Source organism: Erythrolamprus reginae, chromosome 1 (assembly GCF_031021105.1).
Source record: "Erythrolamprus reginae isolate rEryReg1 chromosome 1, rEryReg1.hap1, whole genome shotgun sequence".
NCBI classification, from domain to species: Eukaryota; Metazoa; Chordata; class Lepidosauria; order Squamata; family Dipsadidae; genus Erythrolamprus; species Erythrolamprus reginae.
The window spans coordinates 375,315,585-375,341,099 of record NC_091950.1 but is presented as its reverse complement, the minus strand read 5'-3'; the positions used below and the strand labels follow the sequence as shown (position 1 = coordinate 375,341,099).

The following is a 25,515-nucleotide window of genomic DNA, read 5'->3' as shown; positions in this document are numbered from 1 at the left end:
TCTAATCAATATTTTTATAAAGATTTGTGAGGGATTATCATCAGAGAGTGTGAACATTTATAAAATACAGACTACAATACTACTACACTTGCTTACTACTCTGAGCAGATAAAATACACCTTATCAAGAGCCTCAGTGGTGCAGTGGTTAGAGTGCAGTACTACAAGTTATTTCTGCTGATCACCGGCTGCCAGCAGTTTGGCAGATCGAATCTCAGTAGGCTCAAGGATGACTCAGCCTTCCATCCTTTCAAGGTCAGTAAAATGAGGACCCAGATTGTTGGGTATGCTTATTCTCTGTAAACCGCTTAGAGGGGGCTGTAAAGCAGTGTTTTTCAACCAGTGTGCCGCGGCACACTAGTGTGCCGCGAGACATGGTCAGGTGTGCCGCGAAGCTCAGCAAGAGAGAGAAAGAGAGAGAGAGAAAGAAAGCGAGAGATAAAGAAAGCAAGAGAGAGAGAAAGAGAGGCAGGGAAGGAGGGAGAGATAGAAAGAGAGCAAAAGAGAGAGGAAGGAAGGAAGAGAGAAAGAGGGATGGAGAGAGAGAGAAAGAAAGAGGGAGAGAAATAGAGCGAAAGGGAGAGAGAGAGGATTTTTTGTCCAAACTTTTTTTAGCCCCCCCATTCCCCCCCCCACTCAAGGTGCCCCATTATTTTGTATATGTAAAAAATGTGCCGCAGCTCAAAAAAGGTTGAAAATCGCTGCTGTAAAGCACTGTGAAGTGGTATGTAAGTCTAAATGCTATTGCTATCATAACCATCTAGTATATTGTATACTTACCCTTGGAGAAAAGGTCCATGTTTTGGGGTTTTTTGGTTGCCATGTAGCTCTTACTGTATGAATGTTGCTCAAAATCTAAAATAAGATAAAGCAAGGGGAAGAACCACTGAATTAACAGTGCATCTAAAATCAATGAAGTAATAATGGGAATGTAACATAAAATCAAGAGAAGTACGGATGGCAAAAGGTTATAGCTGTCCCTTACTTAAATTTATTAGAAAGATTTAAAATAGACCACAGTATATGATTTTGAACATTGTAAGAATGAATTTGAACATTTCATGTGTATTGAAATGATGAACATGTAATTGCTAAAATGTATAAACTTTCATTGAACTTTGAATCAGTCAAGAACATGTAGGATGAAATAGCTAACATTTTTAACTAAATGGATCAATAGGAAAGTATGTGATCAAAAAGACTAAAATTTACATTATGTACAACATGATGTATCTTGGTATATGTCAACGGAGAAACTGTCTACAATTTATAAAGGTCAAATTTATATTGGAAATGTGAGAAAAGGACATCATGTTTATGTTTTGTGGATGTGTAAAAAAGCCAGAAAATTTTGGATTCATGCACTAATTCAAAGGATTTTAAAGATTAATACTGTATACCACTGAAATCAAGGTTTTAATCTGGGATTGACGAATGAACAATTGGAAAAAAGTATGGAACTTTGGGGGGTTTTTGATAACAGCTACAAGATATTGTATGTATGAGATTGAAAAGACTCGGCATTATCCACAATGATGAAATAGTTGGTGAAGATAATGGAACTTGCCAAGATGGCTAAATTGAATTATTTTATCAGAGAAAAGACAACATATGTTTTTATTGTTGACTAGAAACCCCATATGAACTTTTTGCATAAAACAGAAAAAAATGAATTTATGATTTATAGTTTTGATAATTAGCCAGGAGAGATTATAGAAAGAAGAGAGCTAAGTTATAATCATAGAGTAAGAAGTAAATTTATAACTGTATTTATAACTGATGTAAAGAAGTTTGAAATACTACTTAGGATATCCTTTTTCTTTATTGTTTCTGCACTTTTTGCTTGCTCTTTTATTTCTTTTTCTTATTTATATAATTTTAATCTTCCTTTTTAAAAGTCTGTAATAAAAATAAAAATAATGAATTGATAGTAAAGAAGGCACTCCAATTATTTTCAGTATTGGTTTAGAGCAGCGTTTCCCAACCGGTGTGCCGCGGCACACCGGTGTGCCGCGAGACATGGCCAGGTGTGCCGCTAAGCTCCAGCTGGGCGGGGCGCTGCCGGTACTTCCGTCCTGGGGCTCCCGCTCGCAGCTGTCCCCCGCCTCCTGCTCGATGCCGCGGTTTTCGGCGCTCTCCTGCTGGGCGCCAAAGAAGGAAGGCAGGAAGAAGGAGAGCTTTATTCTTCGCGCCTTTTCCCCGCCTTCCTTCTTTGGGACCCAGCAGGAGAGCGCCGAAAACCGCGGCATCGAGCAGGAGCCGGTTGACAGCTGCGAGCGGGAGCCCCAAGACGGAAGTACCGGCAGCGCCCCGCCCAGCTGGAGCTTCTCCTGCGTCGACGGCAAGTTTCCTTTGTGGCCCGGCGGGAGGGCACTGGCGATGGGAGCGGGGGGCGGGGGCGGCCGCAGTGGCCGCAGGCAGTCGTGGGGAGATGGCGGCGGCGAGAGGGAGCGCTCTCTCTCTCTCTCTCAGCTGACTGCAAGCGGGAGCCCTGACGGTGGCGGTTGGACGTGCTGCTAGACGTCGTACATGCTGGCGCTGCGGGCCTGGCATATACGGTGTCCAGCAGCACGTCCAGCTGCCGCCGTCAGGGCTCCCGCTTGCAGTCAGCTGAGAGAGAGAGAGAGAAAGAAAGAGAGACATATAAGAGAGGCAGAAAGAGAGAGAAAGAGAGACATAGCAAGAGAGGCAGAGAAAGAGACAGAGCAAGAAAGAGAGGCAGAGAAAGAGAGAGAGAGAAAGAGAGACATAGCAAGAGAGGCAGAGAGAGAGAGACAGAGCAAGAAAGAGAGGCAGAGAAAGAGAGACATAGCAAGAGAGGCAGAGAGAGAGAAAAAGAAAGAGAGACATAGCAAGAGAAAAAGAGACTTAGCAAGAGAGGCACAGAGAGAGAGAGAAAGAGAAAGAAAGAGAGACATAGCAAGAGAGACACAGAGAGAGAAAGAGAGATAGCAAGAGAGGCAAAGAGAAAGAAAGAGACATATAGCAAGACAGTGAAAGAGAGAGAGAGAGCAAGAGAGAGAGAAAAGCAAGAAAGAGATAGCAAGAGAGACAGAGAGAGAGAGAGAGCAAAGGAGAGAGAAAGACATAGAGGAAGGGAAGGAGGGAGAGAGAAAGAGAGCAAAAAAGAGAGAAAGAAAGAAAGAGGGATGGAGAGAGAGAAAGAAGGGAAGGAAGGAAAAGAGAAAGAGGGAGAAATAGAGCGAAAGGGAGGAAGAGAGAGGGTTTTTTTGTCCAAACTTTTCTTTAGCCCGCCCCCCCCCCCCTTTCAGTGTTCCCCGGGATTTTGAAAATATGAATAATGTGCCGCGGCTCAAAAAAGGTTGGGAAACACTGGTTTAGAGTATCAGCTTTATATCAGTTCAGTGAATTAGAAGTATGAATCCTATTTAACATAATGTGGTGAAAGATCCTTTCAATGATTTTTATAGTCAAGTGAATCACTTGATAGATATTTAATATATAAAGAGGGTCAAATCAGTCACTCAAAACTCTAATAGAAGGAAAGACTTAAACCTACTCAATGTAACATTCTAACAGTAGCACATACAGGGAAAAACTGGTAAACATGTTGAACTTACTTGGTTGCCATCAAAAAGGCAAAGTCGGACATGTCTACTGAGGACCTGTATACTAATGCCAGGGAAAGGAATGCTTTTGCAGTTCCATAAAGTCATAATTAGTGATATCCAAGTTGGCCTTGGCTGAATCTGAAACAGATAAAATAGAACCAAACATTTAGAATAATTGGAAAAACAGAAGTGTTGAGTAATTGTATTGTTGTGTTTAAAAGATGGACATATATAGAATATTCTTATACAGCCGCTCCTTGTTTACCAATTCTACTAGCGCTAATTGTAAATATAATAGTAACAAAATTTCATTTTCTAACGAGTATGCACATATATGACTAAATTTCATATACCTAACAACATAAATATTCAATATTAGACTGATTAAAGTCTGGTCGTTATAGGCAGTAATCACAGCCATCTGGAGAGTTCCAATTAGCTAATTAATGTCACAGAGCTGAGCCTGTTAACTCTCAGTTTAGCACTTAAGGAACTGCAACTCAGAAAGAAATTGCTTGTTTAAGAAATCTCTTCTCCCATCTGGTTGCAACTTCTAAAAGCCTTAACCACTTCTTCCTTTTGGGGGTAAAAAAACAGATGCAAAATTGGAATTAAGCAGATCAGCCTTCTCTCTGATGCCAATCATCATCAGACTGATGAGACTGATCATTTCATTGACTTTCTCCTCCCTCCCTCCCTCCCTTCCCTCCCTCCCTCCCTTCCTTTTCTATAACTGTCCACCTCAGAAAATGACTCTACATACCAAATACAGTAATCCATTTTGTTATTTTTTCATTCACTTCAAGTATTCTGTCTTCCTGACCCCATTCTTGGATTCAAATTATTTCTTGATATTGTTTTTGTTACCTGCCCTTTATTTTTTAAACTCATTCCCTGTGATTATCAGAGAACTCTCTATGCAAGCAAATTGGTTCATCATCTATCTCGCCTGTTTCTTTCTATCAGGTATTGTTTGTATTTGGGCCTTCATGATCTCATTTCAACACTTCATCAACGAGTTTCCCCTTCATGATTTTCATGCATGAAACCTTTCATGTTTATTCTCTTGCTGGAAATTAGCTTTTTTGAAGTCTAGAATGCTAATCTGACTACCTTCAGTTCTCCCTGTCTGTGGTATGATTAATTGTAAAACCACATGGTCACTTTCTTCCAATTTCCTATAACTTCCTCAAGCTTTTCATTCACATTAATAAGAATTAATGTATTAAATCCAATGTAACTAATTCCTTAATTTATTTTCCCACCCTTTGTATGATAAAGTCATCTGAAAGAATATATTGGAGTTGGATTTCCAATTGATGTTAAGTAATTGAAACATATTATTAATATTATTATTTACTAGATGTGTATGCCGCCCTTCTCCGAAGATTCAGGGCAGCTCACATAATACAAAAAACAACACAACAAATCTAATTGATTAAAAATTACTACTAAAATACCATATACAGTATATTAAAATCAATCAGCCAACTCATTCACAACCACACATTACATCTCATAAATAGGGGAAGGGGGCTTGATCTAATTGCCCCATGCCTGATGACATAAATGAGTCTTGAGACTCTTGCGAAAGGCGAGGAGGGTGGGGGCAGTGCGAATCTTTGGAGGGAGCTGATCCTAGAGGGCTGGGGCCGCCACAGAGAAGGCTCTTCCCCTGGGCCCCGCCAGACGACATTGTCTGGCCGACGGCACCCAGAGAAGGCCAACTCTGTGGGATCTAACCAGTCGCTGGGAATCATGTGGCAGAATTGATTCATGTGGCAGAATTATTACCACAATTGTATGTTTCATAGATGTATTACGGCGTGAAATTCCAAATTTGTCCCTACCGGTTCTGTGGACGTTGCTTGTTGGCCGTGGTAGGGGAAGGATACTGCAAAATCTCCATTCCCACACCACTCCAGGGGAAGGATATTGCAAAATCTCCTTTTCCAGCCCACTCTGAGGCCAGCCAGAGGTGGAATTTGTTGGTTATCCGAACTACAGTGATCTCTCGATTATCGCGAGGGTTCCGTTCCAAGACCCCTCGCGATAATCGATTTTTCGCGATATAGCGGTGCGGAAGTAAAAACACCATCTGCGCATGCGTGCCTTTTCCCCATGGCCGCGCATGCACAGATGGTGGAGGCGGGGAGCGACGAGAGTGCGGAAGCCGACAGATTGCTTTGAATGCCGGCTGCCCCCGCCCCCCCAGCACCCGCCGTTTGTCGCTCGCCTGTCTGCCGTTTGCCGCTATCACCGCCTTCCCCACCCAGAGTCGAAGTCCCGGGGATAGCAAGGAGGGAGGGAGCGACGCGGGTTAAGCCCTCCACGCCCTCTTTAACACTTGGGCAGAAGTCGCACTCCTCCTCCGGGTGATGGAAAAGACGCGGGTACTCGGGAGCCCAGGCGCCCCGCTCGAAGTGGAGGAAAGCAGGCGGTTCCCGGGGAGAGAAAGCAGACACTGGGCTTAGAGGCGCCCGTCCCAGCGGAGCAGATGGAAACGCTCCGCCTGCGTATCGCCATCCCCGAAGATACGCAAGCTCTCCCCCACCACACAAACACACACCCCGCCCGGCCAAACTCTCCCTCCTGCCGCCCCTTGCCAGCCGAGCACCTCTTCGGCTCCGTTTACTTTCCCCGTGGGGCGGGACAACCCCGCCACCGGGCAAGTGGTTCCTGTTCAGCGCCATGTTCCCGGCCAATGGCAGCGCCTCCAGCATCCTCGCCGCTCGCCCGCCCGCCGCTACCGCCCCTCTCACCGCCGAGTCCTCCTGCAGCAGCGCTGGCGGCCACCATTCCCCGTAAGCACCCGCCCGCCCACCCGCTCGCTCACCGCTACCGCCCCTCTCACCGCCGAGTCCAGCGCTGGCGGCCACCGTCCCCTGTAGGCACCCGCCCGCCCGCCGCCCCCCCGAAAGAGATGAGAGAGGGAGGAAGAGAGTGTGAGAGAGGAAGAAAGAAAGAGAGAAGAGTGGAAGGAAGAGAGAAATGATAGAAAAAAAGAGACAGAGAAGTGACTCTTGGTGATGACGGATGACGTCATCGGGTGAGAAAAACCGTGGTACAGTATAGCAAAAAAAACGGGGAGTATTTTTTAATTATTATTTTTTGAAAAATCGCGATATAGTGTTTCGCAAAAATCGAGATCGTGAAAATCGAGGGATCACTGTACTTAAAATTCCCACTATCGGTTCTCCAGAACCTGCTGAATTTCATCTCTGATGCATTATGGGCATCTAATTTGTGATGATTTCATCTATATCATTGCTTAATTGGGTGATCTATAGTACACACAACAGTGACAATGTTTCTTTTTCCTTATTCACCCAGACATTTATTCCAGGGTTTCCATTCTCAGTTTTCCATATACAATCAATAATGTCATATTTCCCTGCTTGTATTAGAACTCCCTTTTTGTTCTCACTCCCTTTACATTCATGTAAAAACATATTCAATCTTTTAGCCTTGAAGCTTTACAATTCTTCCCATGCTTTTGCACCATTACACCCAATTTCTTCATCATCTGTTTTTTTGAAGACACTGGCCTTAATGTGTCTTTTTTAAGAACAAGTACTTACACTGCCTTTTTCAGGGCTCCATATCAGATCTTGGAAAGAAAGATTGGAAGGTGTAAGCACGGGTTGAAGAAATGAAGATGCCTGAAACCTATTTCCTAGAAAAAAATAGAGGTACACATTTAAATTTCCCTTCACCCTTTATGCTTACTGGGTACATAGTCTTTGATAGTTAGAATTTCCATATCTAAAGCTATGTTTTTTATAATTTATGAACTAAATAAATGTGGCTTGATTCAAAGATAATAGGGGGTTTTTAATCAAAAAGCTGAACCAATCACTTAACACATTTAGGTAAATGACATATTTTCAAATATTTTTCTTTTATTCACGATTTATATTGTAAAATATATAGTTTAAAAAACTTTATTTTAATAGGAAGGTAGCATTTAAATTCTGTTGTACAGTTTCTATCACTATTGCTCTCCAAAATCTAAAGGGAAATAATAAATCAACTCAAATAGAATTAAAACCAACAATTTGTGATTCCATTTTGTAATGTCATCATCAGTGTTCCCTCTAATTTTTTTGGGGGGTGGGCGGAAAAGTATAGTGTCTGAGCGGCAGTCCCTTCGGGACTGGGCGGCACAGAAATAATAAATAAATAAACAAACAAATAAATAAATAAATAAATAAATAAATACTGTGTGTCTATACCAGTGAGCTCATAATAGGGCAACTCTATCAATATCAAAATGCCACTTAAATAGTTGAGCTAGTTTCAAACTAGATTTTGATTTTCTTTCTCTCTTCCTTACTCCCATTCTTCTTCTTTCTCTTTTCCTTCCTCTCTTTTTTCTATCTGTTTCTCTCTCTTCCTCTCTCTCTCCTTCCCTCTCACTCTTTCCCTCTCGGCTTCTGGGCAGGTTTGGAAAACTCTGAGTTGATGATGATTTTTAAGTGAGCGATTGCTCACTGCTCAGCTTAGAGGGAACTATGGTCATCATATTATACAATATTTAATGTTGTCCTATCAAGCTTCAGTTGTCCTTAGAAGAATCACATCTGACTTATAATTTTGTAGGAAATCTACCTTCCTCCAAGAGCTGTGCAAGTGTTGAAGGTCGAAATCCAGCAGGCACTGCTCCCATAGTTGTCAGGGCATCTAAGGTATTATTCTGTTCATTTAGACAGAGATATTTTATTGATTAAGGGAAAGCCCGTTTGAGTCAGTAGAAAGGGAAAGATAGCAAAAAAAGAAGTACTGTACTGTATTATGAGCTTCATGAACAAACTATAGTTGCTTGCAGGAATGTGGAAAAGATAACCCACTTTATATTGTGGCACTAGTTACCATATTTTTCGGAATATAAAATGCACCAGAATATAAAACACACATTAGTTTTGGGGGAGGAAAACAAGGGGGGATCGGTCTTTCTCCCAGCAAACAGCAAGCAACAAACAGCAGTACAGATGACATATAGCAGTGTATTTCTGTGCATTTGTGTCTGACCCATAGAAATAGCAAAGAATTGGAGAAATGTACATTATGACAGTATATTAATGCCAAAAGGTTTTCTTAAATGTAGTCACACTAACTCCTCACAATTATTTAAATACACTGCTCAAAAAAATAAAGGGGACACTTAAACAACACAATATAACTCCAAGTAAATCAAACTTCTGTGAAATCAAACTGTCCACTTAGGAAGCAACACTGATTGACAATCAATTTCACGCATGCTGTTGCGCACATTCAGCCTTGTACAGAACAAAATATTCAATGAGAATGTTTCATTCATTCAGATCTAGGATGTGGTATTTGTGTGTTCCCTTTATTTTGTTGAGCAGTATAGAGGCCAAAGGTTGGGGGTGGTTGAGTGGGGCTCCATTCGGTGTATAAGATGCACCCAAGTTTGCATCTTATGCAAAAATAATTTGGGGGGGGAGTATATCTTATTCTCTCAAAAATATGGTATGTTGATGTCCTGACCAATGTAACTCCAATCTGCTTCAGTTCCAGGGAAGCTGTCAAGATCTATCCATGATTTGCTGATTTTCAGTTTACTTCTATTCCCAACAGTGGATATGGCAAAAGACACTCAGCAAGATGCCTGCTAAGGAAAGCTCCTTTTATTCTGCCTGTGTGTTCTATACCTGCTGCTCCATTTTCTTTTTCTAGTGCTATCCTTCTGTTTATTTTGCTATTGACCTCCACCACCTTATTTCTCTTGCCCAGACTGCTTTGTTATCTTCTTGTCATTCACTTTCCCATGTTAATGAAGAAATTGTCCCATTTCATTTTTTAAAAAATTTAATGAAATATCTGCTTCTGAAAGTTTCAGCAATACTGTTCCAAAGTCACACTAAAAATTAAGGTGGTAATTGACTCTGAATAAATAATGTGCTATGAATATTTATTTCAGTGTAAATATTTTCAGCTTGTGCATTCAACGGTAACAATAAAGTCAGAAGTTTGCTCTTTAATCAAAATATTTTGACAAAACAAAGGAAATCATTACTGACATATAAATGTAACTGCAAAATGCAAACTTACCTCTGTGAGGGCCTTTTTGACAGCACTCCAGTGAGAGTCTGTTCTGCAGACAGTACAAACATAAGAAAAAAGTACAATCTTATGGGAAATATATAGACAAGCAAATTATCATTCAAATCAGTCTGCTTTATGGGCCCAATTCAAAAGGCTCAATATAGTATCAGAGCATTAACACCTTGGACCAAGAGCCCTTTGAAAGAGAACCTAATAATATTTATTCATTCATTCATTCATTAGATTTGTATGCCGCCCTTCTCTGAGGACTCTATTTACAGGTTTATTCCACACATTTAGATCTTCAGTAAGACTCTTTTTGTAAGTCCCACCATGAGCACATTTAAAACCAAGAACTAATTCTTTTTTTAACGGTAAGTCCCATATTATAGGCAACTTTAGGAATAAGATTGAAGGTATGTTTTTGGATAGGTTTTTTTTTAGTTTCTTACACATTGCATATAAAATTGCTTAAAAACTGAGTAAGTTCCCATAATATACCAACTGATGATGATGCACGTCTGCATTAAAGTTTGCAGTCTACCTTTTCAGAATATCGGCTCCACCTGCTGTTTCATCTGCCATCTCAATGTCCTCCTCAGTTTCCTCTGAACTTGGCTCTTTTTCCTCCTTGTCTTTTGCCTGTCACAAGAAATACACCGATCAGCCAAACTGCATCCTTGTTTTCCTAATGGGAGGGATGTGCTGACAACATCCCTCCCATTAGAATATTTAATTAATGTTTTATAGTTTAGATTTATATTTGACTTCTTTTTATTGTTTTGTAATTTATACTATTGTAAGCCGCCCTGAATCCTTCGGGATTGGGCAACATAGAAGTTGAATAAATAAATAAATAAACAAACAAACAAACATGAGGCAGAACAATAGCCTACCATAATCCTTATATTCTTCATTGAAAATAATACTCCATCATAAACAGCAGAAGTTTCTAATGGACAAAGTGGGAAGAAGTTCCCCACACATCTAAAGTCCATCACACTACTTTCCAACTGTTCAGAGTATCTGATAAATCAGGAATAGATAACTGGTTGCTGCCTGACAATCTAGCTAAATAAGTTCTTCACCTTCATCATCACTATTTCTTTTGTATCTAAAGTAAATGAATCACTTGTTCTCCCAGAAATTAACATCCAGATGGCAGTGCCCTATTATCACTTGTAAAAATCTACATCTCTCTATTACTGTGTGGTGATAACTGCTGCTTTAGAACTGATAAATGGTATTTATTTAACCTAGCCTAAGGTTCTTACAATAGTGTCAACCTATAAATATTTGTATAAATAAGTACTATAGGTGAACAATCCATACAATTTCCAGAAAATGTTTATAAAAGGATGGGTTCCAGAGGTACTAGCTCTATTTTTCTTCCTTATAGGCATGTACAATCATCAGTTTGTACATCCTATATAGGCAAGTTTTATTTCTATTTTAAAAATATAGGCTTTATATGTGCAGGCTATGGAAAACTATTTCACTTTTACTTTTATACAGTGCAATGCTATCAGCCTGTCATCTTACAAAAGAGCACAGATATTAACAATAATTAAAACAGTTAAAACTGAGTAGGAAGGGAAAACTCATACCAACCGTAAGATAGGTTTTAGGCACGAGGCCTTTCTCCCCTTTCGAATTTTTAGCCAGCCACCAACCATCAGGCTTTTTCTCAATGATAAGAAGAACTTCTTCTTTCTTCAAGAACGAAAATAGAGAAAGTAAAAGTGGGTAAGTATATTAACACTGAAAATGTTTGAATACTCCAATACAATGCACAGAATATATGGTGTATGTTTTAATGTTTGGTTAGCATCAAATGTGATCATTTTCTTATTTTACCAACTGATGCAAAATGCTACTGAAGATGTCAGAGACATAAAAAGGAAGTCAAATGGTTTTGCAGTTACTGTAAAAAATCAAAAAGTTAATTTGAAGTTTCAAAATTTATGTTCCATTCAGCCTGATAGATTATTTTTTTAAAAAATGAACATTTTAAATGAACATTAGTAGATTTATATCACTGTACCCATACAAACCGGTTGTTCCACTTGGCCTCTCTGCTTCAATCTAAGACATACTTTAGATGATGCCTACAACTCAGGTCAAAGTTATACAGGTAATGATGGGTTGATCTCAATTCTGATGCCACATTAAATGGGATGGGGCACAGATTACAACAAAGAAGACAGGCAGTAGAGGAAAACAAGTGGAACTAACGGACTCAAGAAATGCTAGATTTTACTTGCTTTAAATGTCAAGTCCCCTTCTTGCTGTGCAGCAAAATCACCAAGAGCAATGAATTCTGTATTAAGTGAATCGTCTAGTTTACTTTCATCTTCTTCATAATCATCGTCCGCGCTATCTTGCTCTTCTTCTTCATCATCATTTTGGGTACTTTCTCCTTCCTCATTTTCTGTCTCTTCATTTTTCTGCTGTTCCTCTGGGCAGCCATTTTTTTTCAAATTCCTAACAACAAAGAAATAAAAACAGGAAATAACTAGTGTTTTGAAAATCACTTATTTTAATCAGTCCATGATTTGACTAATTTGTAGCTTGAATTGGCAGTAACCAAGAGTAGGAAATACCCTTCTGATTTTTTTAGAAAAAAAACAGGATATAGGCACAAAGTAAAACTGATTTATTGAACTTTATTTTATCATTATTTAAATTACCAAAAGCATTATGAAGATTATTTAATTTTTTTAAAAAAATGTAACATTTAAAACAAAAAATTCTAATGAAATATTTTTGAATTGCATACATCAAAAAATACAACATTTAGAAAATAAATGCAATCCAAAAGAAAACAGGCATATCTTTTCCCTATTCCTGAAAACTGCAACATTCGATGTATTAGACGCATCCAGTTTTTGATGCACTTTTTGAGGTAAAAAGGTGTGTCTTATACACCGAAAAATACGGTATGCATAATGCATTTTGAATTTCTATACTGTCATATATCTTAATTTTATGTTACAGGAGAGAAGATACCTATACTGTATTTTAAATTCATGCTGCATTTTTTGCTGGTTCTGAAACATGCCTATAATTAAATTTAAACAAACTTGTGATAGTTGTTTATAACAAAAAATTAAATCTCTTAAATTTACCTACATGCTAGAGTCTTTGACTTCATTGTCCTGGTTAAGGACTACACCAAGTTTTTCCAGTTGCTGAGAAAGCTCAAACAATTGTTTTTCTTCTACTTCTTTTCTCTGATTATAATTTCCTACTGGTGCAGGTTCATCTGACTGTGAGATAAAAACACAACACATATACATAATATACATATGGATTTGAGAAAATCCATATGTATATTAATATTTACCAAGTTTTATAATTTTAGTTTGCATTTATATCTTGTCATTTCTCTGGAAGCTCAAAGTAATATACATGAAATTTTTCCTTTATTTTAGTTTCAAGGCACCAATCCATTGAGATAGAAGGCTCAAAAATATTCATGTGAGAGCCAGGGTCAAGAAGGGAGTTAAATTTGAATTTTTCCATTGTTAACCTTTACATGATACTGGCTTCCAAATCGCATTTAGAAAAGATGTGCTATTAGTTAGTTATTACACGTAAACATTCACATGGTCCTTTGTGCTGAAAAAAGAACACATTTGTTCTTGTTTAGATTATTAGTATTATTTTTATTTTAAAAATGGATTTAATTTAGAATGACAGAAATTCAGAAAGCTATATATACTGGAACCTGGAAAAATAGCTTCTAATTTCAATACTACTTTAGCAAACAATATCTCAGGATCTTCCCCCTCTTATTTTTGGATAAGAATTCTAGCTGTATTGGAAATATATATTCAATGTTATCATGTCTATAAAGATCAAAATCATGAAAGCCATGGTATTCCCTGTAATATTTCATAGAAGCAAAAGCTGAACTTTGAAGGAGGGTAGGATGTTTTAAATGATGCTGAAGAAGACTCCGGGAATTCTGTAGACAGCCCCTCCCAAATCAAACAAATAGACAACTGAATAATAATAATAATAATAATAATAATAATAATAATAATAATAATAATAATTTATTAGATTTGTATGCCGCCTCTCTCCGAAGACTCATGAACTCAGAGTTCTCACTTGAGGCACAAATGACAAAATTAAATTAATTGTTTACAAGCGGTGTGCCACAAGGGTCTGTTCTGGGTCCTATTCTTTTTAATATATTTGTGAGTGACATAGGGGAAGGTTTGGTAGGGAAGGTTTGCCTATTTGCCGATGACTCTAAAGTGTGCAATAGGGTTGATATTCCTGGAGGGGTCTATAATATGGTAAATGATTTAGCTTTACTAGATAAATGGTCAAATAAATGGAAACTGCAGTTTAATGTTGCCAAATGTAAAATAATGCACTTGGGGAAAAGGAATCCTCAATCTGAGTATTGCATTGGTAGTTCTGTGTTAGCAAAAACTTCAGAAGAGAAGGATTTAGGGGTAGTGATTTCTGACAGTCTCAAAATGGGTGAGCAGTGTGGTCGGGCAGTAGGAAAAGCAAGAAAGATGCTTGGCTGCATAGCTAGAGGTATAACAAGCAGGAAGAGGGAGATTGTGATCCCCTTATACAGAGCGCTGGTGAGACCACATTTGGAATACTGTGTTCAGTTCTGGAGACCTCACCTACAAAAAGATATTGACAAAATTGAACGGGTCCAAAGACGGGCTACAAGAATGGTGGAAGGTCTTAAGCATAAAACGTATCAGGAAAAACTTAATGAACTCAATCTGTATAGTCTGGAGGACAGAAGGAAAAGGGGGGACATGATCGAAACATTTAAATATGTTAAAAGGTTAAATAAGGTTCAGGAGGGAAGTGTTTTTAATAGGAAAGTGAACACAAGAACAAGGGGACACAATCTGAAGTTAGTTGGGGGAAAGATCAAAAGCAACATGAGCAAATATTTTATTGAAAGAGTAGTAGATCCTTAGAACAAACTTCCAGCAGACGTGGTTGGAAAATCCACAGTAACTGAATTTAAACATGCCTGGAATAAACATATATCCATTGTAAGATAAAATACAGGAAATAGTATAAGGGCAGACTAGATGGACCATGAGGTCTTTTTCTGCCATCAGTCTTCTATGTTTCTAATCTACTTTGTGCACCTTATATAAAGACCTAGCGCACTACAAAAGACTCTACTTCTTTAAAAGATGACATGAAAGAGAAGTTATAGTGGTATAGTGCATCATTGTGCATTGTTGGGAGATTTAAAGAACAGGTTAGAGATAGATTGCCATGGAGAAAATATATGTGAAGTTAGTAGGAGTCAAAAATCACTTATTGGCATATAATCAACCAATCAACTATAGCCCTAAATATTTACTTTCTTTAAGTTTTGAAGACTTAAGGCATTTTCATCCACAGATTTCTTCAGCTCCAAACATCTATAAATAGAAGGAAAGACCAATTTTATATACTGCCTACCAACCAACAAATATACTGACCCTAAAATATTACAAATAATACTATGCTTAAATTTAATAAACAAATTAATGATCCCAAGGTGAGCAGGCATGTTAATAGCTTACTACCATAATCAGAAAAAAAATGTATGCACAGACCCCCTAGAGAAGGAATAATATTGATGCTGAACAGCTATTAAAGCCTGTTACATTTGCCTGGTTGAATAATAATTACCAGTAAATGCTTCAGTTGCTCATTCTCCTGTAGGAGAATCTACTTCTCCTGCAGGAGAATCTACCAATCTACTTTGGTTAAGTATGTTTTTGTTGTTCTCCTACCTCTGAAACATGTAATGTAGATACAGTAAATACTACTAAATGTGTATGGGGGTAGGAGGCATTTGCTTTATTGTTTTTATCATTTTGAAATGTAAGCCAACTAAATTCTTTGGAAAAACTAGCATACAAATTCATGAACAAACAATCCTGAATATTTTGTAAATTGGCCTTGAATCTACTTTCATAGTGAAAGCAATATAAAATGTTTTAAAAATTAATGATAAAATATAGCACCAACTCAACACAGAAAGAATGGTATGCTAACGTTCAAATATAATGCATTTGAATGTGAAAAACCATGACATTAAATGCTGCACGTTAATCCATTGATACTCCACTGAAGAGCAATTCCAAATAATTATATTCCTGAACAGTCTTCTTCAATTTGTTTTTATTTGATTTGATTGTGTGCTGCAATGAGGAGACTAGACAAATAACATTGCCTCACCTCTCATCTTTGAAGTAAAATACAGGTAGAAATGAGTCTTGTTTTTTATATATTTGTTCATAAATAAAAACGTTTTAGTCTCAATTATTTTTAAATCACCTGTTTATTTTCTGTATATTTTAAGTGCCATTTAAATGTTACATTTGCGTCTATTAAAAGATTACTGTAGCTAAAATGTACATTACCTCTCACTAAGGCTTTTCCTTTTTTCAGAATCCAGAGCCTTCACGGTTTCGCTTTCTTGAAGCAAAGTTTCCACCTGAAATATTTGATAATTAAGACATAATTTGTTGAATAAAAGCAGTTACACAGCCTTATATATTTAAGAGTTGTACCTAGTTTCCCATATTCTCTAATACCATCTGCCCAATATTAATAATATTCAACCATCCAATTGTACTCTTAACTTCCCCTTTATTACAGACAAGTAACTTCAGAGTAGCGAAATTCACTAAGTTTAGAAATCTATACTACACATACTTATCTAAATCCCATTAAGTTCTGTGTACATGTAAATTTTACTATAGTGCCCTCTGCAGGACCTTGCTACTTTAATCAGTCTGGACCACATGTTCTACTTTATGTGAGATTTAACAATTCCACTAAGTTAAAGTTAACTAGGATGTCTATATATGTGCAAGATGTACAATATAGAGAAATGCTTATTCTGATGGACAAAATATAAATTTAACAAATAATAAAATAGTAAACAAAAGAAATAAATGCTAAATCTAATATCCATCAGCCATATCTTGTAACCTATTTTGCTAAACAAGTCTCATTTTCTGAATCCTTTCAAAACATTGGAACCTTTACTTGATGTACTCTCTGTTTCATTTTGTAAATACAAATGAAGTACTGTACTACTGTATATTTTTAAAGTAAAAGATAATCACAATCCTATTAGCTTCTTTTTACAAAAATCCATTCCTGGCCACAGATTACCAAGTACTTCTCTTGTCAGCTTTTGCATATCTTAACATTTCCCCATTCTTCTATATTTCATGAGCGTTCTATTAAATCTTACAGATTAATCTACTCACTCTAGTTTTATGGCATATAGAGAGCTCCATTTTGAAGGAGATGAAATCTGGAGAGTGTGTGCTACCATTTACTCAATTTTCCCTATTAAATACAAGTTCAATATAAAATTTATTTCCCTGTTAGAAAAAGAAGATTGGCGGCAGAAAAAGACCTCACGTCCACCTAGTCTGCCCTTATACTATTTCCTGTATTTTATCTTAGGATGGATATGTTTATCCCAGGCATGTTTAAATTCAATTACTGTGGATTTACCAACCACATCTGCTGGAAGTTTGTTCCAAGCATCTACTACTCTGTTGTTGACAGGTTTCTTGAGAATGTTACTGGAAGAATTGCTCACCTAACAACTTTTTTTAACCAAATAACTCTTACTAAATTACTTATTCGCAGAGTAGGATTACAATCTAGTGGTTCAATCAAGCACCGTGACATTTTGGATTCTTACTCGCTGGGACGTGCATATACATCTCTTCCCCCATCGCCCCTTTAAGACACCTACGTGCGTCTTCCAAACACCGAAACCATAAACTTCACACTAGTTTTGTATGGATTCACATGTTCAACAATGAAATCGGAGGGGTCACATTTGGGGAGCCATGCCATGTTTGCATTGAAACAAGTCCATACATGAGCTCCACAAAGTTTGGGGGATTTCTTTTTCAATCAGCCGCCAACGTCTAGTGCAGGGCTCTCCAACCTCGGCAACTTTAAGTCTTGCGGACGTCAACTCCCAGAATTCCTCAGCCAGCAAAGCTCCCAGAATTCTGGGAGTTGAAGTCCGCACGACTTAAAGTTGCCGAGGTTGGAGAGCCCTGCTCTAGTGGGTCCCAGCTACGGAGAGGGGCGGCATACAAATCCAATAAATAAATAAATAAATATTTCCCTTCAGCAATCACAGCTGGCTTCTCTCCCTCTCCACCCGCCGAGGAAAAAAACGACAAAGGACACCTTACCTGTTCCCGCAGCTCTCGGCCCCGACGCAACGCGCTTTGCAGCGGGCCCCTTCGGCTCCGACGGCCGGTCACCTGTACAGACATTGCTCTGCACAAAAGAGAGCAGCCACCACAGTCGCTAAGGAGACCAACGCCGCGGCGCTCATTTAATACGTCATCAATCGGCGTTGCAAAAGACCACAAGCGTGATTTAGGAAAGGAGTTAGCAGTCGCTTTTGTTAAATGTATGCCTGGTAGTTTACATCATCCTATTTAACCCTCCCTTCTCCAATTTTATTCTTATTCTAGAATCTATTCTAGAGGGAACCCTGTTACTTTGGAGTTCTTGCCCAATACTTATTCAAAACCCATGTCTTCTACTCTATGAGACAGTCACTTGGGCAGGATAAAACACCAATCACATATCCAATAAATGTATACTCCAGCTTTTTACTTGAATGCTAAAGGTGCCTAACCATAAATCGAAATTAAAAAGAACGTTTTAACTATTATAAAGGTGATAAAATTAAACAATTACTGTATCATTGTTTCAACCTGGGTGTAAACATCCCAAAACTTAGTTCACCAAACTGAATATATGAACAGTTAAGACATATTTTTGTCACCAAATAGATGCTTACTGTACAGTACTCTACAAAAATCAGGATGGATTTTTACCTTATTTTTAAAAAATACGGGTATAAAAGGCAAAAGACAGGGATAAAGTGTGAAAGGATGCATAAAAAATGAGAAATATATAAACATGTAATGTAATATATGTATTTAAAAAGAGATAATGTAACAAATGTAACAAATATACGAAAATAGGCATAGATTTGTGTCAAATTATAGCAATGTTGTTTTTTAAATTTGGAAAAGCTAATAAACAGAACAATTTTTTTAAAAACAGTAATAAGCACAATTTCATTGGTACATTGACTTTCATTGCTGCACTAGAAAATCAGTCTAAGAATTTATAGTGAATGATTCATCATGTACTGCATCTCAACCCCCATACACAGCAGTGGGCTACGAGCCGGAACGCTAAATTCACCACCGCGGCTCGTAGGTTCTTGCAGGACCAGCGCAATTTTGCTGCTGCACCTGTGAAGGTAGCAAAATTGCGCCTGCGTTTCAGCAAGGTTTTACTTGCAGCTCCGTGCACAATTTTGCTACCTTCACAGGTGCAGCAGCAAAATCGCGCAGGTCCCGCAAGAACTTATGAGCCGCAGCAGAGAGCGCAATTTAGCCTTCCGGCTCATAGCCCACTGCTGCCCATACATAAATACCATTTCTAGTCCTTTGTTTCTTTATACAGTTGATTAGACAGATTGTTTCACCAAAGTAAATAGTTCAGATTTAAAATCACATTCAACATGTGAGTTTTAGTTTACACATTGCTCTAAGCTTAAATGTGATTTATTAAATAAACTAAATGTAGCTTCACCTAATACAGTAAGCCCACACAAAACAAACCACATGTTTTAGCATGTTGTGTAAATCAGGGCAATACATTTAGAACTAACCTTTAATGTAATCACATATTTGGATGTAAAATTATGGTTGTCTTCATTTTCACAGCCAAAATAAAGAACTTCAAAAAATACCCTGACACAGTTATTGCATTGCACTTGTTTATTTTCTATTTAAACTTTGTTAGGAAGCTCCAATTCATAACACATTCTTAGGTTATTAGTTATTCAAGTAGGGAATGTTAAGCTGTTCATAAAAACAGATTTCAACAGATAGATTACTTCTTTCTGCAGATGCTAAACTTTTTTGTAAATATCAGTCCCATGAAATGAGATGGCAGTTTCATAGATATCTCCAAACCATGTTTATGCACGAGGATTTTTTTTAAAGATCTCCATTAAATATGGAAACTTGATTGTAGTACTTTTTGAGGCTTCTATTTGTATTCAGCTGTTGACAGGTGGGAAAAAATGAAAATCAGTTCCATATAACTTTTAAAATTTTCTCAAAATTTAAAATATAAAACAAAAAAACAAGTTAAAAATATATAGCAAGGGATGTTATTTTATTATTTGGGAATAGCATTAAGGAAATCAGGCACAGTTCCATTCACTAAGAAGTTTGTTGATTTTGGTACAACTGTCAACTGAAATGTTGCAGGAACCCTGACAAAATATCCATATGGTAAAGTATTTAGCCTGAGAAACAAATCTCTGAATTTAAAAACCAGCATATTTTTAATAAGAGACAAAAATATTTATTGCTTAATTAAAAATAGGCCTGCAATATGCTGAAAAAAGCTATGATTGTAACCCACTAAACAAGGTTGGCACTTGTTAACCCAAAAATAATTTCTTCGGAGGGGGCGGCATACAAATCTAATAAATTATTATTATTCTTATTATTCTTATTATTATTAATTTCAACCACTTTTGGAAAAAAACCAAAATGAATTTCAGGACTGTTGTTAAACTATTGCAAAATGAGTAGTTTGAGATAACTATTCTCTCTTCCCTAAGCTCTCTCAGAACATTAGCATTCAATAAACAAAAAATTACACAGAAACAGGTGGTCTTTTCTGCCCAAAATAATGATGGCCAAGATGTCCTCTCGGGCTCTGTGAGTAGTATTAAAACACAAAAAACCTTCAAGGAAAAGGGTACAAATGGAAACATCAATTAAGGCATTTTGCCTTTTATTTTGATACAAAGAGTCATAAAGTTATTTTCATTTATTCATTTCATTTCATTTATTGGATTTATATGCCGCCCCTCTCCGAAAACTCGGGGCGGCTAACAACAGTCATAAACAATATACAGTAAAAATCCAATACTAAAAACTAACTTAAAACCCCCTAATGTATAAAACCAACATACGTACAAACATACCATACATACAGTTGTATCAGCCTAGGGGGAGAAGAGGTCTTAATTCCCCCATGCCTGGCGGCAGAGGTGGGTTTTGAGTAGCTTACGAAAGGCAAGGAGGGTAGGGGCAATTCTAATCTCTGGGGGGAGTTGGTTCCAGAGGGTCGGGGCCGCCACAGAGAAGGCTCTTCTCCTGGGTCCCGCCAAGTGGCATTGTTTCGTTGACGGGACCCGGAGAAGACCCACTCTGTGGGACCTAACTGGCCGCTGGGATTCGTGCGGCAGAAGGCGGTTCCTGAGATAATCTGGTCCAGTGCCATGAAGGGCTTTATAGGTCATAACCAACACTTTGAATTCTGACCGGAAACTGATCGGCAACCAATGCAGACTGCGGAGTGTTGGTGTAACATGGGCATATTTGGGAAAGCCCATGATTGCTCTCGCAGCTGCATTCTGCACGACCTGAAGTTTCCGAACACTTTTCAAAGGTAGCCCCATGTAGAGAGCGTTACAGTAGTCGAGCCTCGAGGTGATAAGGGCATGAGTGACTGTGAGCAGTGACTCCCGGTCCAAATAGGGTCGCAACTGATGCACCAGGCGAACCTGGGCAAACGCCCCCCTCGCCACAGCTGAAAGATGTTTCTCTAATGTGAGCTGTGGATCGAGGAGGACGCCCAAGTTGCGAACCCTCTCTGAGGGGGTCAATGTTTCTCCCCCCAGGGTGATGGACGGACAGATGGAATTGTCCTTGGGAGGCAAGACCCACAGCCACTCCGTCTTGTCTGGATTGAGTTTGAGTTTGTTGACACCCATCCAGGCCCCAACAGCCTCCAGGCACCGGCACATCACTTCCGCTGCTTCGTTGACTGGACATGGGGTGGAGATGTATAACTGGGTATCATCGGCATATTGATGATACCTCACCCCATGCCCTTGGATGATCTCACCCAGCGGTTTCATGTAGATGTTAAATAGCAGGGGGGAGAGGACCGACCCCTGAGGCACCCCACAAGGGAGAAACCTAGAGGTCGACCTCTGACCCCCCACTAACACCGACTGCGACCGACCGGAGAGGTAGGAGGAGAACCACTGGAGAACAGTGCCTCCCACTCCCAACCCCTCCAGCCGGCGCAGAAGGATACCATGGTCGATGGTATCGAAAGCCGCTGAGAGGTCAAGAAGCACCAGGACAGAGGACAAGCCCCTGTCCCGGGCCCGCCAGAGATCATCCATCAACGCGACCAAAGCAGTTTCCGTGCTGTATCCGGGCCTGAAACCCGACTGCTGGGGACCTAGATAATCGGCTTCTTCCAAGGACCGCTGGAGCTGGAGTGCCACCACCTTCTCGACAACCTTCCCCATGAAGGGAAGGTTGGAGACTGGACGGTAGTTATTGAGTACGGCTGGGTCCAGGGAGGGCTTCTTGAGGAGGGGGCGCACGAGCGCTTCTTTATAGAGTGTTGGAAAGACTCCCCTCCCCAAGGAAGCGTTGGTAATCTCCTGGGCCCAGCTCCGTGTCACCTCTCGGCTGGCCGAAACCAACCAAGAGGGACACGGATCCAGTGAACAGGTGGCAGAACTCACAGCTCCAATGGCCTTGTCCACTTCATCAGGTTTAAACTAAGCAAAGCAAAATAGAATAGAACAGGACAGGATAGGATAGGACAGGACAGGACAAGGAATGGAATAGGGATAGGATAGGATAGGATAGGACAGGACAGGAATAGGAATGGAATAAGGATAGGATAGGATAGGAGAGGAGAGGAGAGGAAAGCAGAGCAGAGCAGAGCAGAGCAGAGAAGAGAAGAGAAGAGAAGATGATTTTATTGGCCAAGTGTGATTGGTCACACAAGGAATTTGTCTTGGTGCATGTGCTCTCAATGTACATAAAAGAAAATACTGTATACATTTGTCAAGAATCGTGTAAGTGTGTTGGCTGTTCGGCCTATTTCTCTCGATACCAGCTTTGAAACGCAGGGATCACCGCTTGAACTTTTCATTGCCCCAGTCTAGGGTTAAAAAGGCCCGAGGCAAACTAGCGTTTTGGCATTAAAAAGATCGCTGCCGGTCAGCGTGACCCCCACTCCCGGTCCCCATGCTTGGGCTATTGCGGCGGATTCCTTACCGCTTCACGCGAGTTCCAACTTATTCTGCGTCGCTGCTAGCTGGTCCTGCAGCCGCCGCTTTCGCCACTTGAGGTAATACCTCCGCGCTCTGTTCGCCTGCCATCCCACCACCATTCCCGAAGCGAAGGCTAGTAACACCGCTAGCTTGACCGAGCGATCTGACAAGGGCTCAGGGCTCAGCGCCATTGCCATTGTGCCTTCAGTCTGATAGGGCGCCCACTAGAGGACAATCTCGTTCTCGCGCCCAACGAAAAAAAAAAGGAGCTAAGAAGGTTCTTGGCGCATCAAGTTAGTGGCTATTAGCCCGCAGTTATCATTGGCGCAGGCAATCCCTATCGAAATCGGTGATGTTTCCCCTTTGAGTTAGCGAAACTACGGTTACTCGTCGCTTCTAATCGGTGTTTTGCAAACTTGGCACGCAACTTAAAGATGTGTGGACTTCAACTCCCAGAGTGCTTCAATTAGCATGCTGCCTAACGAATTCTGGGAGTTGAAGTCCACACATCTTAATCTTGTTAAGTTTGAAAAGCACTTACCGGTAAGTTAAATATAGCACCATTACTTCAGCATATTGTATTTTGAAAGGTGAATCCAAATAGTGATTTATAAACCACAGTTTGATAAAGGATAGGCATTGCTGTTTGAATCCAACTAAAAGTTCTCTGCCTGATCCCTCTTTTTTTTCTTTTCAAAATAAGTACTGTACAGTATTTCGTTATACAGTATTAGAAATCAACCGGCTGTAAAACTAAGTACAGTAGTAGCTTCTAGCCTATTTATTTATAAAAAATAGTTTCAGACTGGAGGCTAATTAGCTACAGTTTTAATTATTAGATTTGTTCTATATTGTTTTATTGTTGTGAGCCGCCCCGAGTTTTCGCAGAGGGGCAGCATACAAGTCTAATAAATTATTATTATTATTATTATTATTATTATTATTATTATTATCATCATCATCATCATCATCATCGGGCATTTGGGATTGGTTGTGGCAACCGTCTTGTGAATAAATAAATTGCAATTACAAGTTAGATTGCAATTACAAGTTAGATTGCAATTATATTATGAATATGCCCCCGTGTACTTTCAAAGCCCCAAATGTATCTATAGTTCAAAACAGTTCCTGCCTGACTCAATATTTTATGTGACTCCAATATTTGGGATTTGTCAATAAACCATAGTTTGTTAATCATGATTTAATTTAATTTAATTTAATTTAATTTAATTTAATTTAATTTAATTTAATTTAATTTAATTTAATTTAATTTAATTTAATTTAATTTAATTTAATTTAATTTAATTTAATTTAATTAATTTAATAATTTAATTTAATTTAATTTAATTTAATTTAATTTAATTTAATTTAATTTAATTTAATTTAATTTAATTTAATTTAATTTAATTTAATTTAATTTAATTTAATTTAATTTAATTTAATTTAATTTAATTTAATTTAATTTAATTTAATTTAATTTAATTTAATTTAATTTAATTTAATTTAATTTAATTTAATTTAATTTAATTTAATTTAATTTAATTTAATTTAATTTAATTTAATTTAATTTAATTTAATTTAATTTAATTTAATTTAATTTAATTTAATTTAATTTAATTTAATTTAAGACTTCTATGCCACCCAATCCCATTTTGTACAATGCCTCAAAGAAGAGGAATTTGAAGATTGATCAAATGGGCCAATTAGGTTTTTTGGAATTTATATCTGAGAAAATATGTACAAGTTGTATCACTTTGTAGCAAGAATGTATTGGTATAAAAATTGAGGTGAACTTTTCTTGATTTCATGAACATGTTTTTGCAATTTGTTTACAACAATATAGAACTCTTTGCTTTCTTTTAAACTCCCAGTGTAACCTATGACTCTATTTTTCTCTGATACTTTCACAACAAAATATTAACCCAAACCTACACTTCTAACTAGACCAGCTGCGGCTGCTATCTTTTAAACTATGAACCTGATTTAAGTATGTTTGAATATGTTCAACATAACTGCAGTGAGTGTAAACTATAAAAATGATTTTTTTTCTAAAGCAGATCTGAAAACTTTTGAAACTGTTTCAGCCAGTTTCAGCCTATTTCCAGTGGGAAAAAACCTCCAAAAGCATAACATTTACTGAAAATTTTGTCATATACAGTATTTGCAATCTTTTAGAATAATGTTTAGAATAAATTATTGATTGAGTGAATGATAATTGAATGTTTTTAGTTTTTGGATGTTTTTTAAGTTTTTAACTGCTATTAATTGGATCAAATTGTTTTACAGTACTGTATTATGTATTTTGTATTTGTTGTAAGCCACCCAAGTCCACGAGAGGGGCGGCATACAAATCCAATGAATAAATAATAATAATAAATAAATAATAAGATGAAGTTTGTTATGGTAATTAGAGATTGGAATTGTTTCTACAGTCAGCACTGTTTTATACTGCTCACATCATGTGACCCTTTTCCTATAAATTGTTATGACTATCATAGTCATACAATCTAAGTACCAGAATGAATGAGGAATTGAGAGGCTGAGAGAGGACAGGGTGCCTGCTTTTTCTAATAAATACAAGCATGAGCTTACAAAAATTTGGAGACCAAGTTAGGGCCAGATATTCCTGGCAAAACAATGTCCTTCGGGCAGTGATGGACTGCCAAAATTTTTACTGCCATGCTATGGATGTGGCTTGATGGTCATGTGACTG

General features: G+C 38.3%; 2 protein-coding genes across 3 annotated transcripts in view; both read right to left on the bottom strand.

The window, feature by feature from the left end:
- Positions 1 to 18,006, bottom strand: part of NPHP1 (nephrocystin 1) — a 41,937-nt gene extending 23,931 nt beyond the window's left edge. The window contains exons 1-12 of one of the 2 annotated variants that reach the window (XM_070734651.1): positions 17,863 to 18,006; positions 16,051 to 16,124; positions 15,000 to 15,060; positions 12,773 to 12,909; positions 11,905 to 12,124; positions 11,252 to 11,353; positions 10,185 to 10,282; positions 9,647 to 9,689; positions 8,183 to 8,267; positions 7,153 to 7,247; positions 3,581 to 3,709; positions 780 to 854 (exon numbers count right to left, since the gene is read on the bottom strand). In XM_070734651.1, coding sequence (XP_070590752.1) covers positions 780 to 854; positions 3,581 to 3,709; positions 7,153 to 7,247; positions 8,183 to 8,267; positions 9,647 to 9,689; positions 10,185 to 10,282; positions 11,252 to 11,353; positions 11,905 to 12,124; positions 12,773 to 12,909; positions 15,000 to 15,060; positions 16,051 to 16,124; positions 17,863 to 17,946 — 1,203 coding nt within the window. In that variant the 5' untranslated portion in view covers positions 17,947 to 18,006. Of the gene's footprint in view, positions 1 to 779; positions 855 to 3,580; positions 3,710 to 7,152; positions 7,248 to 8,182; positions 8,268 to 9,646; positions 9,690 to 10,184; positions 10,283 to 11,251; positions 11,354 to 11,904; positions 12,125 to 12,772; positions 12,910 to 14,999; positions 15,061 to 16,050; positions 16,125 to 17,408; positions 17,594 to 17,862 lie in introns of those variants that run through there. The other variant, XM_070734652.1, reaches the window with a different exon arrangement.
- A 1,452-nt stretch (positions 18,007 to 19,458) lies between these two features.
- Positions 19,459 to 23,180, bottom strand: MTLN (mitoregulin). The gene is made up of 2 exons (XM_070734650.1): positions 22,807 to 23,180; positions 19,459 to 19,764 (listed from the first exon to the last, which is right to left on the bottom strand). Exon 1 carries the CDS (start codon positions 22,997 to 22,999, stop codon positions 22,811 to 22,813), a length of 189 nt encoding a protein of 62 aa, XP_070590751.1. The 5' UTR covers positions 23,000 to 23,180; the 3' UTR covers positions 19,459 to 19,764; positions 22,807 to 22,810.
- Positions 23,181 to 25,515: the final 2,335 nt, after the last annotated feature.

Excerpts from the sequence above, each read along its gene's own strand:
- MTLN (XM_070734650.1), bottom strand. The coding sequence starts at position 22,999 with ATGGCAATGGCGCTGAGCCCTGAGCCCTTGTCAGATCGCTCGGTCAAG.